The following is a 14,011-nucleotide window of genomic DNA, read 5'->3' as shown; positions in this document are numbered from 1 at the left end:
CTGAAAGTTACTATAGCATTGGACTGGACATTGACTGTCTTCATGTGAAAGAAATAACCATTCTTTATCACAGCTTTGGCTTGAAGCTGGAAAGTTAGGAGCTTGCCCAAAAATGGACCCATCTTATTAATTATGAGAAAATGTTCAAATAGTTCTAGGGGGAAAACTATAAATCTAAGCATTTCATGTTTAATGAAAATATTGCACACAGTATATTTCTTAAAACATAATCCAAAAAATATTTAAGTAATCTTTATGAAGAAGTAAATAAATGTGTCTCAGTCAAAGCTTCCATTTGGGTACTGTTTTGATCACACACACACAAATATAGTTATACATAAATTTTTTCAAGCTCAAAGTGCCTTAGCAGGATCCATCAGACATCTAAAGAGAGGATTCCAGGATTCGGGAATGGGATCCTTCCTCATCTTAGCCTTGAACTCACCAGCAGGAATTGCATGTGTCTGTCACCCACAGCACCACCAGACCCAGGTCTCCCCATGGCTCTCCTTCTATCCTATTTTATTGTCATTCATTCAGCCTGCCTCTTGGGAGTTTCCACTGTCACCTCATGGAGACTGCATGCTCCTTCCTCAAAGCCTGCTTCTCGGGGGCGGGCTTGTGTGGCTCCTCACATCTCAGGGACACTTCTGCATCTTCGGTGTGGTTCAGTTTCATCCCCACACTAAAACTCCAAGCTTTGAGTGCTGGCTTCCCAGTACTACACATCCCCCCCCGCCCCCCCCCCCCCGCCTCCTGGCCGGCTCTGGGGTTCTGGAAATCCGTTGGTTACCTCCCCTCCACAGAGCTCCATCTGTCCCAAGGCGTGGTGAGGCCACCCTCCTCTTCTACTGCTAATTACAATGGAATGGCATTTTTGGTATAGAAGGCTATAAACACTCTGTAAGCAACTTCATATTCCAAAACTTCAGCTAATCAAAGCGCGCACTCCTATTTACTGCACTCTATGTGGTAAACCCATCCAGATCGTATAGTTCATACTTTTTTTCAGAAATGAATTAATAAACATAGTTGTTTATATGAAAGCCAGCACGATTTGGATATTATTAGCAAATGAGAAGACAATCTAGAATGATTGTTGATCATAATTTAATGCACTTACTCGTACATTTTAACTCATTAACCTCTATCACTTAATAAATGCAAACGAGCACTTTCATACTTTGCTCAGCACTGCCTTATCAATTATAATCACTTTCCCGTTATTACTATCCTTTTACTGCCGTTCCTATCATGTCTGTGTGTACCTGGTATCTTTCCTGAGAAGATGACCGTAACATGCTATGGCAGAGCCACCATCCTCTCGCCTCCTGCTGAGCCTTCCCTAGGAACTAGCTCTGCAGTGAAGCTCGCGGTCTCCTCTCCCACTGGCTCGGCAGAACTGCACTCCTCTCCTGGTCTCAGCAATCCGGCCATCACAACTGCCCACGCTGCTCTCTTGAGGGACCTTGTGAGAGGAGGAGGGAGTGCCAAGAGAAGCCTGGGGGGGGGTGGCATTGTCTGTCATGGAAACCCCTGGGTGTATTTCCAGTGGAGAAGACGTAGGCCTCTGCTAAGCCACTTCCATCAGAACACAATGGCCGGGCCTCCGGTCGGGAACCACTCCCGTCAGGAACTCGGCGGCCTCGGGCTTTACCCAGAGGAGGCTGCTGAATGGTTTCCATGAAGTGGGCACCTTTTTCTTAAGAAACATTGAGTTACCTTAATATAGCAAAGGAGTTGCCACTTCGTTTTAATCTCAGTATTTTTAGCTTCTCAGAATTAGGAGAGTTAGGGTGGCTTTAAATCCCCAAACCAGCAGTGGTGCTGTGGCTCAGGTGGTAGAGTGCAAAAACAACGTTGTCTAACCTCACTCAGTTTCCATTATAAAGGGATTATTTTAATACCCAGCTATGTTTAAACAGTGAAATAATTAAAATGCCTAGGACATCCGTTTAAAGGAAAGCACAGACTAAACGCCTTGCAACTGTAACGTGGGGTCGTGTGCTGCTCTGCACGACACAGCCATGCTCTGTGGATGAAGAAAAGGAGAGGAGAACCACACGCTGCCTGGGGCTTCACTGCCTTGTCCAAGGCCCCATCCCTTTTGCTTCCCTGTCCTTAGGGAGGTGGGCTGGGCCTGCTGGCTTCCTAGAAACCATCCTGGGAATTGTATGCTGGGCTTTCCCAGACAGCCCTGAGCCGCCTCCGCCACACCTGCTGCAGACCCAGGGAGGAGAAGGCCTGCTGCTCCACGGTGAGCACGGGTGGAGAGTGTCCGCCCTCCCGAAGGAGCAGGGCTGGACCCGCCCCTGGCGTGTCCTGTTAGAGTGCTGAGGAATGCCTGGTGTTGCCATCACCAGGGCTGAGAGCAAGGCACGGGCAAATGGTGTAGACAGGCTTCTGTTACCACTGGCGGCTGGAAACAATGCCAGCAACTTTATTTTGGGCCTATTAGGGAAATGACAGTGCTAATTCATTTCAGAGAGGAAGCAAACAGCTGTCAGATGGCCGTGAGCATAATTGTGCACATACTACATCCAGTTATGCTGACTAGGTGCTTTCCGCAGGCACCATTTGACACTGCAGAGTCGCCCGCCCCGCCCCCCGCATTCCTCCAGATGGCACCACGGACTCCACACCGCAATTCCTACCACGCAGGTACGCTTCCACTAGCACTTCACCAGACTCAAAACAGCACGAGTTAGGGGCCTGTGAATGGGTCATTAGATGAACTATGGCACTTATCGTCCCCTCTGGATTTGTAGACCGAATGGGGACAAGCCTCAGACGTGGAGTATCCGAGGAGAGGACGGTGTGCGGCTCACGTCACAGCACAGTGCAGACGGGGGGCGCTGAGGAAATGCCCACGGAAGGAGGGGAGTGTCTGAGGCAGACACACAAGGCTAGACAAGGCTGGGGCCTGGAGAGAGCCAGGGTGGGCAGCACAGGCACCCCGTCCAGTGCACCGAAGTGACCATGGAAGCAGGTAAATGAGTGTGTGGAGGACTGGAGAGATGAGGGAGGGAAGGATGAAGGGGTGACACTCATTAAAAGGCAGTGTTCACACACGCTGACCTGATGAATGAACTCACTTTGTACAGTTCCACAAAAGTAAAAAGCAGAAAACAGTTGGTTTCATGGAACACTCTCCAATCAATGCGATTTTAGGCTAGTCCTGTTTAGGCACACTCCATATTTTAATTACACAAATAGGAATACACAGAGCTCCTAAGTGAATAAGAACAGCAAGCAGAAGAGTGCAGTGGGGGCTGAGGGAGGAGAGGAGCTGGTGGGGTCCGACACACCTGATGTAAGATTCTGAGTGGGAAACCCGGGGATTTATGGAGGCCCTCCGAGAAGACAAGTGATTTAATCTGCTAAGACTTCTGAATCATCTGCTGGCTGACAAAGGTGACTTTGTGGATGACAGGAGAACAAACTGGTCTTGCAAGACAGCTCTCTTCCTAACAGGCAGTGGGTGGCTTGCCCGGCCAAGCCCCACACAGCTGGGGACACTGGGGCGTGGGACTCAGAATCCCCAGTAGGCCACCATCGCTGTCCTTTGTGAATAAGGCTTCGCTGGAACACCTCCAAGTTCACCTAACTGTGTGTGTGGGGGGGAGGGGGGAGGGTCTGTGCAACTAGATAAGAGTCTCACGGATTTCAGTGCCAGGCTGGCTTTGAGCCGCCATTCTCAGATCTCAGCCTCCTGAGTAGCTAGGATTCAAGGTGTGAGCCACCACTCCCAGCTCTACCTATATTTTTATTTGAGGAATAAATAAATGAATAAAAACAAGGAAAGAACAGCCGTACAACCTGTCAACATGAGATGAGATTTGAAAACAACACCAAAAGAGGAAGAGTTACAGGCAGGCTCCCTTGAGCACTTCAGCAGGACAGGTGGCATTCTCTGCACTCACTGAGAGAACTTTGCCAACTTCTGCAGTGTATAAACCAAGAAGAGGCAAAGCAGAGACAGGGGTGAAGGATACCCAAGTGTCAAAGGAAACATTCCCCAAAGAAACATTAGCACAGAATGAGAGAGGCACCTTTCATTAGATTAGTATTAAATTCGCATTCTACAAGAGGCAAGAACACTTCCTGTCCCCAGGGGACACCGGAAGAAACTAAAGGTCGTAGGCACTGAAGACTGAACTTGAGACTGTGCCTACTGTGTTTTACCTTACACAGAAAGACACTTGGCTAGGGTCCCCTCCCCCAGGGATTATGAAATGAGGTTAAACCCAGGCCTGAAAATATATTCCTTCATTCCCTGATAAGCATCTAAGTAATTAATGTACCCTATCACTCCTGGTGTCAAAATAGCCAGTGTTTGCTGATGTTGAAATCGACAAATACCACCTGAATTCCATTGAGTCCATTCATTAAGGAAAGAGGGGTGTGTGTGTGTGCGCGTGTGTGTGTGTGTGTGTGTGTGTGTGTGTGTGTGTGTGTGTGTGTGTGTGTGTGTTAGAGAGAGGGGGGAGGGGGGAGAGAGATAGAGGTGGGGAGGGAGCGAGCAAACCAGAGATCATATATTGTCAAACATTTATGGCTAGGCCAATGAACTTAAACCAATTTGTCAGTAACCCCAAAACTGCGAAGGTAAAAAGCAATGAAATTGGAAGACAAACTTCTAGGAGATGAATAATTATAAAGATATTATTTAAATTGTATGAGAGATGGAACATATTCTGAAATAAAATGCTGTTTTGATGGTGTGGAAATGTCTTCTACATGCAAATATAAAGCAATATTTGTATTGTTGATGAGCATTAATTTTGAAGATGTCCTTTCTATGGAATTACCTTACTCTGTGTGTGTGTGTGTGTGTGTGTGTGTGTGTGTGTGTGTGTGTGTGTGTGTGTGTGTGTGGTTAGATAGGCTACTGTTTGCTCTGAGGATAGATTATTAGTGAGTACTTGTTTTCTCTTAAGTTTAAAAAAAAGGAGAAAGAATTCAGCTTTCGGTATTGGTCTTAGAACTCATTAGTGAACCATTTGAAAAAATATATCAAAGGATTCTTAATTATCTACTTCTACTTTTCATTCAATTTCCAATTAAATGCCAGAAATCCACTTAGCAATATTAATTTACACATCATCTTCAGAAATTTTTTACTTTGTATAGTCATTATCTAACTTTTTCAGTGCTTGTAGCAATGAGCTTAATAAAAATCTAGCAGTCTGTAACTCTTCCACCAAAGTAATTCCCTTCACAAGACAAGTCTGTGGCTCACTTTTCTGTACACCAGTTTGAGCTCACGTGTGTGTTGGCTGTGTATTTGGATTCACACGGACATGAGAGCAAGCACGTGAGTGTTGGTATGTTTATGAATGTACATTTTTATTATTTTAAGTTTCACAAAGGAGTTAACATTAAAAAACATAGTTGCTAAATATAACGCTTGCTTTATAAAATGTATTATTAATATATTTTACAAAGAGTTTACAATTCCATAAATTGGGTTGTGAGTACAATACCTCTTGATTGTTACATTGAACCAAAGTGAGACCGTGCTCCTCTCTCCTTGCTTTTGTACATGGCACACAGCCAAATCACCACTTCAGGTCAATAGAAAAAGAAATAAAACCAATTCTACTTAATCTTAAAACTGAAAAAGTACTATTTTCTTATTATACTTCCTGGAAAAAGGTAGGACACGATAATACACAAGGCCAGGTTTTGGTGTGTGAGGATGTGTGAATTTTGCCAGGCTAGTACTCAAATTGACCTCACAGATTGTATTTCTCTTTAGGAATTTATGGTGGTCTTTAGATATTGAAGCGGAAATTAGATTTGTAAGCTTATAGCAAATCCATGTCTCAAAGGTAAATGTCCATTAATTAGGTTCGCAGTTCCAATATGGAAACTCAAAATGCCAGATTAATGAATGACAGTACACGGGAACTAGCCTACTTACCATACGGGAGTATCACGATCTTATTTTTTCATTCTGTCTATACATGTGTGAGGCTAAACTGCAGCCACACGGTTGCTTGCTTGAACAGGAAACGGGAACAGCAAAAATAATCGTTGAGACCAGCCCTGGCCATCGATCGGCGCCTCTGCCCTCGGGGCCTGAGTTCCTCTGACCTCTCCCACGGATGGCGAGGGGAGGCCAGCGGCCGGGCGCCCCGGCTAGGGGAAGCACCCAGGTCTCCACTCTTGTCTTGCCAGCTTCCAGCCGGGACACGCAGCCTGGAAACTCCCCAGGGCCAGAGGAGTGCCAGGGCCTCGGGCTGCCTGGTGCGCCAGGCTGGCGGCTGGCCAGGGTGGGCGCAGGAGCCCTGTCGGGCGCCCGGGACAGCGCCCCCTCTTCCATGGCCTGCCCTCGGGGAAGGGGGCCTCTCCTGCACCTGACCCAGCTGACCAAAGAACCATCGAGGAGACAGGGCGAGAGCAGGTGAAGAAGGAGAGGAGAGGCCGCCAGAGGCGCGAGGGCCACCACGACAACACCTTCCAAACCGGGGAAGGGCGTCCGTGCCCAGGTCCTCTGGGCTGGGGCCTCCGCTGCCCCAGGAAGGCGGACCAGAGGCCCCGATGAGCGGAGGCCCGCCCGGCCAGGGCGGCCCAGCACCCCGGGGCAGGGGACGCAGGCCGGCCACGGCTGTCCCCAGCCCCGGGGGTCCTCGTCCTCCAGGTGCGCCTCCGCGTGCGGAGCTGGGAATCACTTCAAGGGAGAAATAAATCAGAGCTGACAGTCTAAATAAAGCTGGGCGCTTGACGGGTGATAATCTAGCTGCTCTTTCTGAATCCAGACCATGAACGCTGAAGGAAAGGAAACTCTGCTTGAGGGATGTGTCAGAGGAAATGCCAAATGAATTCAGCAAGAAGTAAGCAACACCAAGGCCCGCCTGCCCCCCTCACTGCCCCAGCGAGGGCGGGGAGGGCAGGCAGCGGACGCCAGCTTGCTCTCGACACTAAATAATGCACGATAAATGGCTAAGAGCACACAGCACAGGTCCAGTGCCGAAACATGTAATTTAGTGACTTGTTTAAGCCAATTAATTTTTAGAGAGAAGCGCCAGGCTATCAAGTGGAGTCAAGCATTTCTTTGTTTCTCGGACGCTTCAGCGTCTTTTGTAGAAATTTTTGGTGAGAGAAGACCTTCACCAGAGAGAAATTAAACTCAGGTCCTCAATTGTAACCATGACTAGAGGTTCCTTTATTTCTTCGAAAGAAACGGAAAGTCGACTACTTATCCCGCTTCTGTGAGGATTGGTAACCTGGTTCACAGTTTGGTTTTAATGGACACTTATATGTATGACTTGTGTATATGCACGGGGCTGAGCGTTGCTTCAATAGTATACACACTGAAATAGTGGACTGAGTCAAGGGCTAGTGACCAGACTTACGTCCAAATGTACTTATCGTTTCCTTGTGGATCATACCTGCGAAGCCCCTCTGTCCAGCCATTTTGAAATACCCCTACATGGCAGGAACCAGTCGTCCTGCAGAGCCACTGTACTCTGCAACTTACTGCTGCCACCCGAAATTCGTATCCACGTGGAATAATCTTTCCTCATTTTTATAACAAATACTCCGGGACACACCTCAAAGCTTCCCACCCAATCATCACTCTCAAGTGTGCAGAGAAAGTGGTCACTAGCCCAGCCTAATAGCCGCATGCAAGTTTTCAAACCACCATCGAAATTCAGCATTCATTACTCCCTTGGCTCTGCATGTACTAACAAAATTAAAACTTATTTGAAAGAAAATTGGCAGAGCTACACAATGGAAGTAGATGCTAATGAGGACTTCCATACTTCCTTTATTTAGTCATTTTTCGATAATGCAAGGGACGGGGTTAGATTCTTCTTTTGGCCACGTACACCATGGATCTTGAACTCAGGATGGGTCCAGGACAGGCTCCAGGAGGGCTGGGACAGCACTCTACGGACTCACCAAACTCGTCTGCTCCCGCCCCAGCCTCCGCATGGCTGGTCAGCTCACACACAGCCCTCCTGAGGGTCCTTTGCTTTCTCATGATTCATACCGATGCCCCCCTTGTCTCTTATGCCCTAAGAACTCGTGGGCAGGGCCTGGTTAAAACGCACGCTGCACCTGAGCTTCTGCACAGGAGCCTCCGCCTGTGAGCCTGCCCGAGATGCATAGTTCCGCCTGGGCCGAGAAGGACTAGCTCTCCTTCGGGCGCCCCTTGTGCCCCTTGTGCCAGTCAGCACCATGCAGTGACCCGCGAACACTCTGTCCTAGCGACTCTGCCCTTTCTTCTCTGCACTCGTCTGCTCCTGGGCACTTAAGCACTTACGGCACAACTCCTCGGTGTGTGTCCAGTGGATGCTTAGATGCAAAAGGATGGGTGCACAGCCGCTCTCTCCCCTCCTGCGTGCCATGTCTGAGCACCGTGTGCACATGAAGACTGGGAAGCAGAGACAGTCTCATGCCCACGTCTATTTAGGTATCCACAGGCAGCTCAGATGCCTGGAAGAATAGCTGGCGAGTGGGGATTCCTCGGCACAGAGACGACATGCATACCCTTTGCTGTAAGGACCGAGCACCTATAAGACAACGGAACTCTACTTCTAAATCATGGCCTCTCCAGCTATATCTATATCACTTACGAGAAATGTTTATTTCAGTACAGGGTTTTTGAGGTCATTCATAAGATAACATTTAGATAGGCACTGCATGATACTAACTGCATAAGTCCATTCTCACAGAGGATTAGGCTTTGGTTAGTAGAACAAAGCATAATAAGGGATAGAATGAATGATTTTACAGCACAAATAAATGCAAAGGAATTCCTTAGGTCACAACGAAGCGCCTCAGACAACATTTATCAGCTAATGTCTAAACTATGTAACTGATTTTCACTTTATGAAAAATAATTTCCTACCATAAGCATATTCTTATTTTATGTGTTCAGTCTCTCCTTGCCATAGCTATTTCCTAGAAAAATTTGACAGCCTCAGATTCTTACAGTATCTTTTTAATATATCTCACAACATAGATACATATATAAGTTTCTATATGTATATTATCTGTATATATGCACAGATGTGTTTAGTAGCTTATGAAATGTTTGAAATTGTTTACCAAAGTAATGACAGAGTGACAACATAAATTTCATTAAAAATTAGATATTAAGACTCCATACTTCAGGATCAAAGTAACTAAAACATTGAGTCTATGAGTTTTCAGTAAGTATGCACCAGTGCTTCTAATGTTTAGGCTACTTTATTACTCATAAAGTCTTTAGAAAACACATTATTACGGTTTAAACCTTCAGTAAGCAAGCACAAGTTCCTGAGTTCTAATCCTAGTATGCATCAAAATGTAAATATATAGAAATGAGCAGAGAGAGAGGAGAGAGATAAAGAGGGAAACTCAAGGCTTTGCTGGAATCTAACTCCAAACTCCTGGAGTTGAATATTACCTGTCTTTGCATCTCATTATTGGCCTGGTCTCCCCACCCATGCATTTTTCAAGATACAGATAAGCCTGATGGCAAAAATATGCATATTTTAAAATAATTGAGATCCTGAAGAATTAGAGATACAGGAATTAAAGCTACATGCGGAAATAGTACTTTTAGGCATAGTTTAGTATCTCTACAGAAGTCTGTCTCATTGTATACAGAAACTTAATACACTGATACTTTGTTTTAAGGTTTATCAAGGAGAATTATTCATTTTCCTTAGATTAGAGATGGAACTAGCAATAAAGTATTTAAAAAGGTTAAGTTCAAGCCAGGTGCCATGGCTCACACCTGTAACCCTAGCTACTCAGAAGGCTGAGGTCTGAAGCTCAAGGTTCAAAGCCAGCCCAGGCACAAAAGGACCTGAGACTCTTATCTCCAATTAACCTCTAGAAAACAGGAAGTGGGGCTTGGCTCCAGGGTAGGGTGGTAGCCTTGAGCTGAAGAGCTCAGGGAGGGCCCCCAGGTCAATTTCAAGCCCCATGACCCACCCAAAACAAAAAAAAAAGTTTAAGTTTGGGAACTTTAATTTTATTCTGTATTTGTCAGTTAAGTGTGTTGATTTCAATAGCCATCTCTAAACTTACAGGCTAAGACCCCTAAACAACCCACACATGGAAAACCTCTGGGTAGTGTCAGTAGGAAATTTATAAATGTTTCCACTTGATTTGCAGAATTAAATTCAATGGCTGAGACACTAGTTGGAATATTTTCATTTATTGTTTTCTTGCTCATTATGTCACTCCATACTACTATGAATAAAATTTATGCTAATATTTATTCCAAAGTCTTGCAAGATCAAGTTAAGTCCAGTGCCCTATATTATGTTCTTTGCCAATATCATCATGTTTGGATAGATCTTAGAAGGCGGAAGATTTTCCAAATTCAAGCCAATAAAGCTAAATGAATATTTAAACAGCAATTTAGTAATACTAAATAAGTCCTAATTTTAATTTGAATAGACCAGTACTGCATTAATGCATGCAGAAATGTATCTTAATCGATGATTTAGTACTTTATATATCTAAATTCAATTTCCATTGGAGATCACAGATGACATGAACGCTTCAAATCACTTGTGTCCTAGAACATACTAAATGGACTGTGTCTTTAAAATAAGAGACTGGGATGGGAAGAACCCTACATCCTCAAAAGTGTGGTGTCAATAATAAATGGCAATAATTGTGCATAGCCCCGGAACATGGTGAGTGGTTAACCATCTCCCCTTGCACAGTGGTCTTCGGGGAGAGGCTGAGCCCCATTTCCAGGAGGAGCTGTGGATTCTGGTGAAATACTATTGATACTAGTGTAGGCTTCGCTCTCCTGCAGGCACATCCTCTGCTCTGGAATATTCTCCAAACCATTATATTTTCAAGCCAGCACACTTTCATTTTCCCAGAAGACTTTGAAGCCTACTGAGAAATATTTTTAAATTGTAGATATTAATAATGAATAGAAGTTTGGTTTTGCTGACAATACATCTTGGCAGTTTCACTGGTACCTTTTCTTTTCGAAGTACCAACTAGTACTAGATAATACGAGGCTAGATATACCATCATCTTACTATTTAGAGTATGAATTACATATTAAAGTGTGTATTATTGGAATCTCGGTTCAACTAGTGTACTCGCTTGTCAAGAGCAAGACTCTAAACTTGAACCCCAGAAGAAGTAGTATCACCAAAAGAAGTACTATGAATTATATGATATAGTCTTTATTGTATATATGTGTGTGTATTTAATATATAAGGTACACAGTCTGTTCATGTGTGGAGACAGAATGTTACTCTACAGCTTAAGTCTGCCTCAAACACTTGATCTTCCTGCTTTATCCTTCTGATTACTAGAATTAGTGGTGAGTGACACCCAACCTGGCTCATATAATGTTTTGATTAAAATAATAAACTTAAAGTCCTATTCACTTTTCTGGTCATGTATCCAGCCTTTTGGAATAATACTTAAGTATTTTTCCAACAGAGACAATCTCACCAATTGCTTTAAAATACAGTGTCATGGCAACGAATACAAAAACTGCTTGCTGGAATTATTCACTTTGCAATCATTTCTGCATTAACTGTCGGGAATCCAGAAAACCAAGGCATTCAAGTACCAACCTTGTCGAAAAGGAGAGTATAATTGCCAGGGCTCCTAGATTGTAGAAATCTCACCGTCTTCTAAACAAATATCAGATTTGCACATTGGACAAAGACTGATTCACAGGTGGCTAGCCTTGATGGCTTTGCAGAAACTTCTGCAGTGTGAAGCCCACAAAACTGATTTTAAGGTTTCTGGGAAGTAGTAACCAACTCGAAAGCTCATAATACCCACTGAACTTAAATTACCATGTTACTTTCCAAAGAATCAAGTATGCCTTGAGAGTAATTTACTTGAATGTGATTAATGTTTCAAAGCCACTAATTGTAGTTCATAAAAAATGTTCTCAAAGACAGCAGTCTGCTTTATTACAAGAACATACTCACCTGCTGTATCATAGAACAAGCACGCTTTACCCCTGCATTTTCTAATAATTGTACTGCTTCTAAGTTCAGTTACATAAGCCACACATGGATTTTAACTCTCCACAAAGAACATTTTCTTGCAGGGCAATGAATATTATAAATAATAATTGAGTAATATAAAAATGTTTGGGGTTTAGCCTAGATCGACATCCAAATCTATATAAATAAGTATCTATTTATCTAAATATCTATACACTTACCTATCATCTTATCTATCTATACATGCAGGTGCCAATGTATGTGCATGCATACATGGATTCTAAGCTCCAAAGGTTATGTGGAAATGACGATTTTTAATAGTATACATGGTGGAATATTTAAAACATCCATGCCAAACAAGAATAAAGTATACACATCTTTATACTTAAAAATATTACCAGTCCAGTTTTTAAAACGATTCTTTCATCTCAAAATTCAATCTGCCTTTAAAATTTCCATTCAAACAGCTTAAAAAATAATCCCAAGATCCAAATGACATCCAAACACAACCTGTGAAGCCCCAAAACCAAACCACAAAGATCCCTCCTTTTGCAAGGATCCAACAACACGGAAGCAAATTAATTTTCCCGACACAAGTTTTCAACTTTGACCACAGAACTGATTTCATGAAATGCACATTCCCTAAGCCCCGATGAGCAACACGAGTGTCCAGCAGGATGTTTAAGACAAATCTTCTGCCTCGAGAAGGGCTCCATCTCTGAGCAGTGTTCATCACTAACTTACATGAGATGTTTTCAAACGTTTCCTATTGACACTGCTGGAAGTGAGACATTTGCACGAGGGGGCGAGGGGACCAGCTGCCAGGGGGGCGTTACAAGTCATGGAAAAGCCACACAAGGGCGCTGGGCTTCACCCCCAGGCTGGGCGCCCAGCTCCAGCACCGCGAAGCCGGGACAGAGCCGTGGTCTCTTACCTTCATACAGGGCCTTGAAGCCCTGGGCGCTGACAGCAAAGTCTGTCGTGAACCACAGCGTCAGAATGGAGCCCGAGCTGACGATGGAGGAGGGCAGATGGAACCCCGACAGCCTGGATGAGAGGAAGAGGAAGAGACAGAGCAGTCAGAAGCAGAGCACCGCAGCGTGGAGTCTTGTGCTTGGTGGGTGAGGCGGCGAGCTGCAGCCTGAGCTTAACAACAGGTTCGTTTTCTCTGGCAATATCAGCTAGCGCGGCCATATCTATTGTCATCCATTTATTCTTACGTCTCCTCTAAATAGATCGCCATTTCTTTTGAGAAGAAAAGGTATGACATGGAAAAAAAATCAGTTACTTGGATGTGACAATGCTTGAGATCCTGAGAAATACTTTTCACGAGTCATTGTTTGGACATGGATCTAACATTGTTAATGATGATGAAGTCAGAATCTTCTGGGTGAACGAGCTGCTATAATAATGTACACAGTAACTCAAAAGCTAACAGACCTACTTCATCAGGTTATATTTTACCCCATGTTTCCTAGATGTAGGTTCATCTACAGATCTGTGCTCTCCTGTTGCTCCAACGCAAAGCCATGCCAAAAAAAAAAAAAATTGCTCCCTCCAGGAGAAAGCCTGGCTCTGCGGTGGTTCTGCATCAGCTGCCCCAGTGCAGCGTCAGCGCTCCGAGTTTACCGATCTGACGCAGCATGCACAAATGCAAAACAGTAACAGGTGAATGAAGTTGAGAGAACTCCCCAAGATGCTGTTTAAGGAGATGAGCGCTACGAACACCGCTCACATCTATGACCTGTTATTTTATTTTGCAGCACAGTGTTAAGTTTTTGTGCCAATTATTTGAAGCTCTTACTTTGTTTTTATTTCATGTATGTACCCTCATGACAGCACTGGTTTTGGTTATTGTCTCTAGCTGATATTTCTTAGGAATCGGTACTCACATACATCTAGTCACAATGTAAAATGGAAGCCAAAGTAGTCTTCATGTACTCAAAAAATTAACATGCAACTATATTCAGCTCAATGACTGATTTCCTTGGCATTGACCACAGAAATTCCTCCCATGGGGAAAATATGTTTTGTGTTTTCCCTGCCCCAGCTCAAAGCCTTGGGGATTT

At 44.3% G+C, this 14,011-nt stretch overlaps 1 protein-coding gene across 1 annotated transcript in view; it reads right to left on the bottom strand.

Annotated features, from left to right (window-relative positions):
* Csmd1 (CUB and Sushi multiple domains 1) overlaps positions 1–14,011 on the bottom strand; it is a 705,832-nt gene that overhangs the window by 572,722 nt on the left and 119,099 nt on the right. Inside the window, exon 3 of the mRNA XM_090353740.1 lies at positions 12,877–12,989. Within this exon, the coding sequence (XP_090209866.1) occupies positions 12,877–12,989 (113 nt within the window). The remainder of the gene's footprint in view (positions 1–12,876; positions 12,990–14,011) is intronic.

This window comes from Megascapheus bottae, chromosome 20, assembly GCF_031878675.1.
Source record: "Megascapheus bottae isolate mThoBot1 chromosome 20, mThoBot2.hap1, whole genome shotgun sequence".
Lineage (NCBI taxonomy): Eukaryota > Metazoa > Chordata > Mammalia > Rodentia > Geomyidae > Megascapheus > Megascapheus bottae.
Note: the sequence above shows the minus strand (reverse complement) of the source record. Positions and strands in the feature narration are given on the sequence as shown.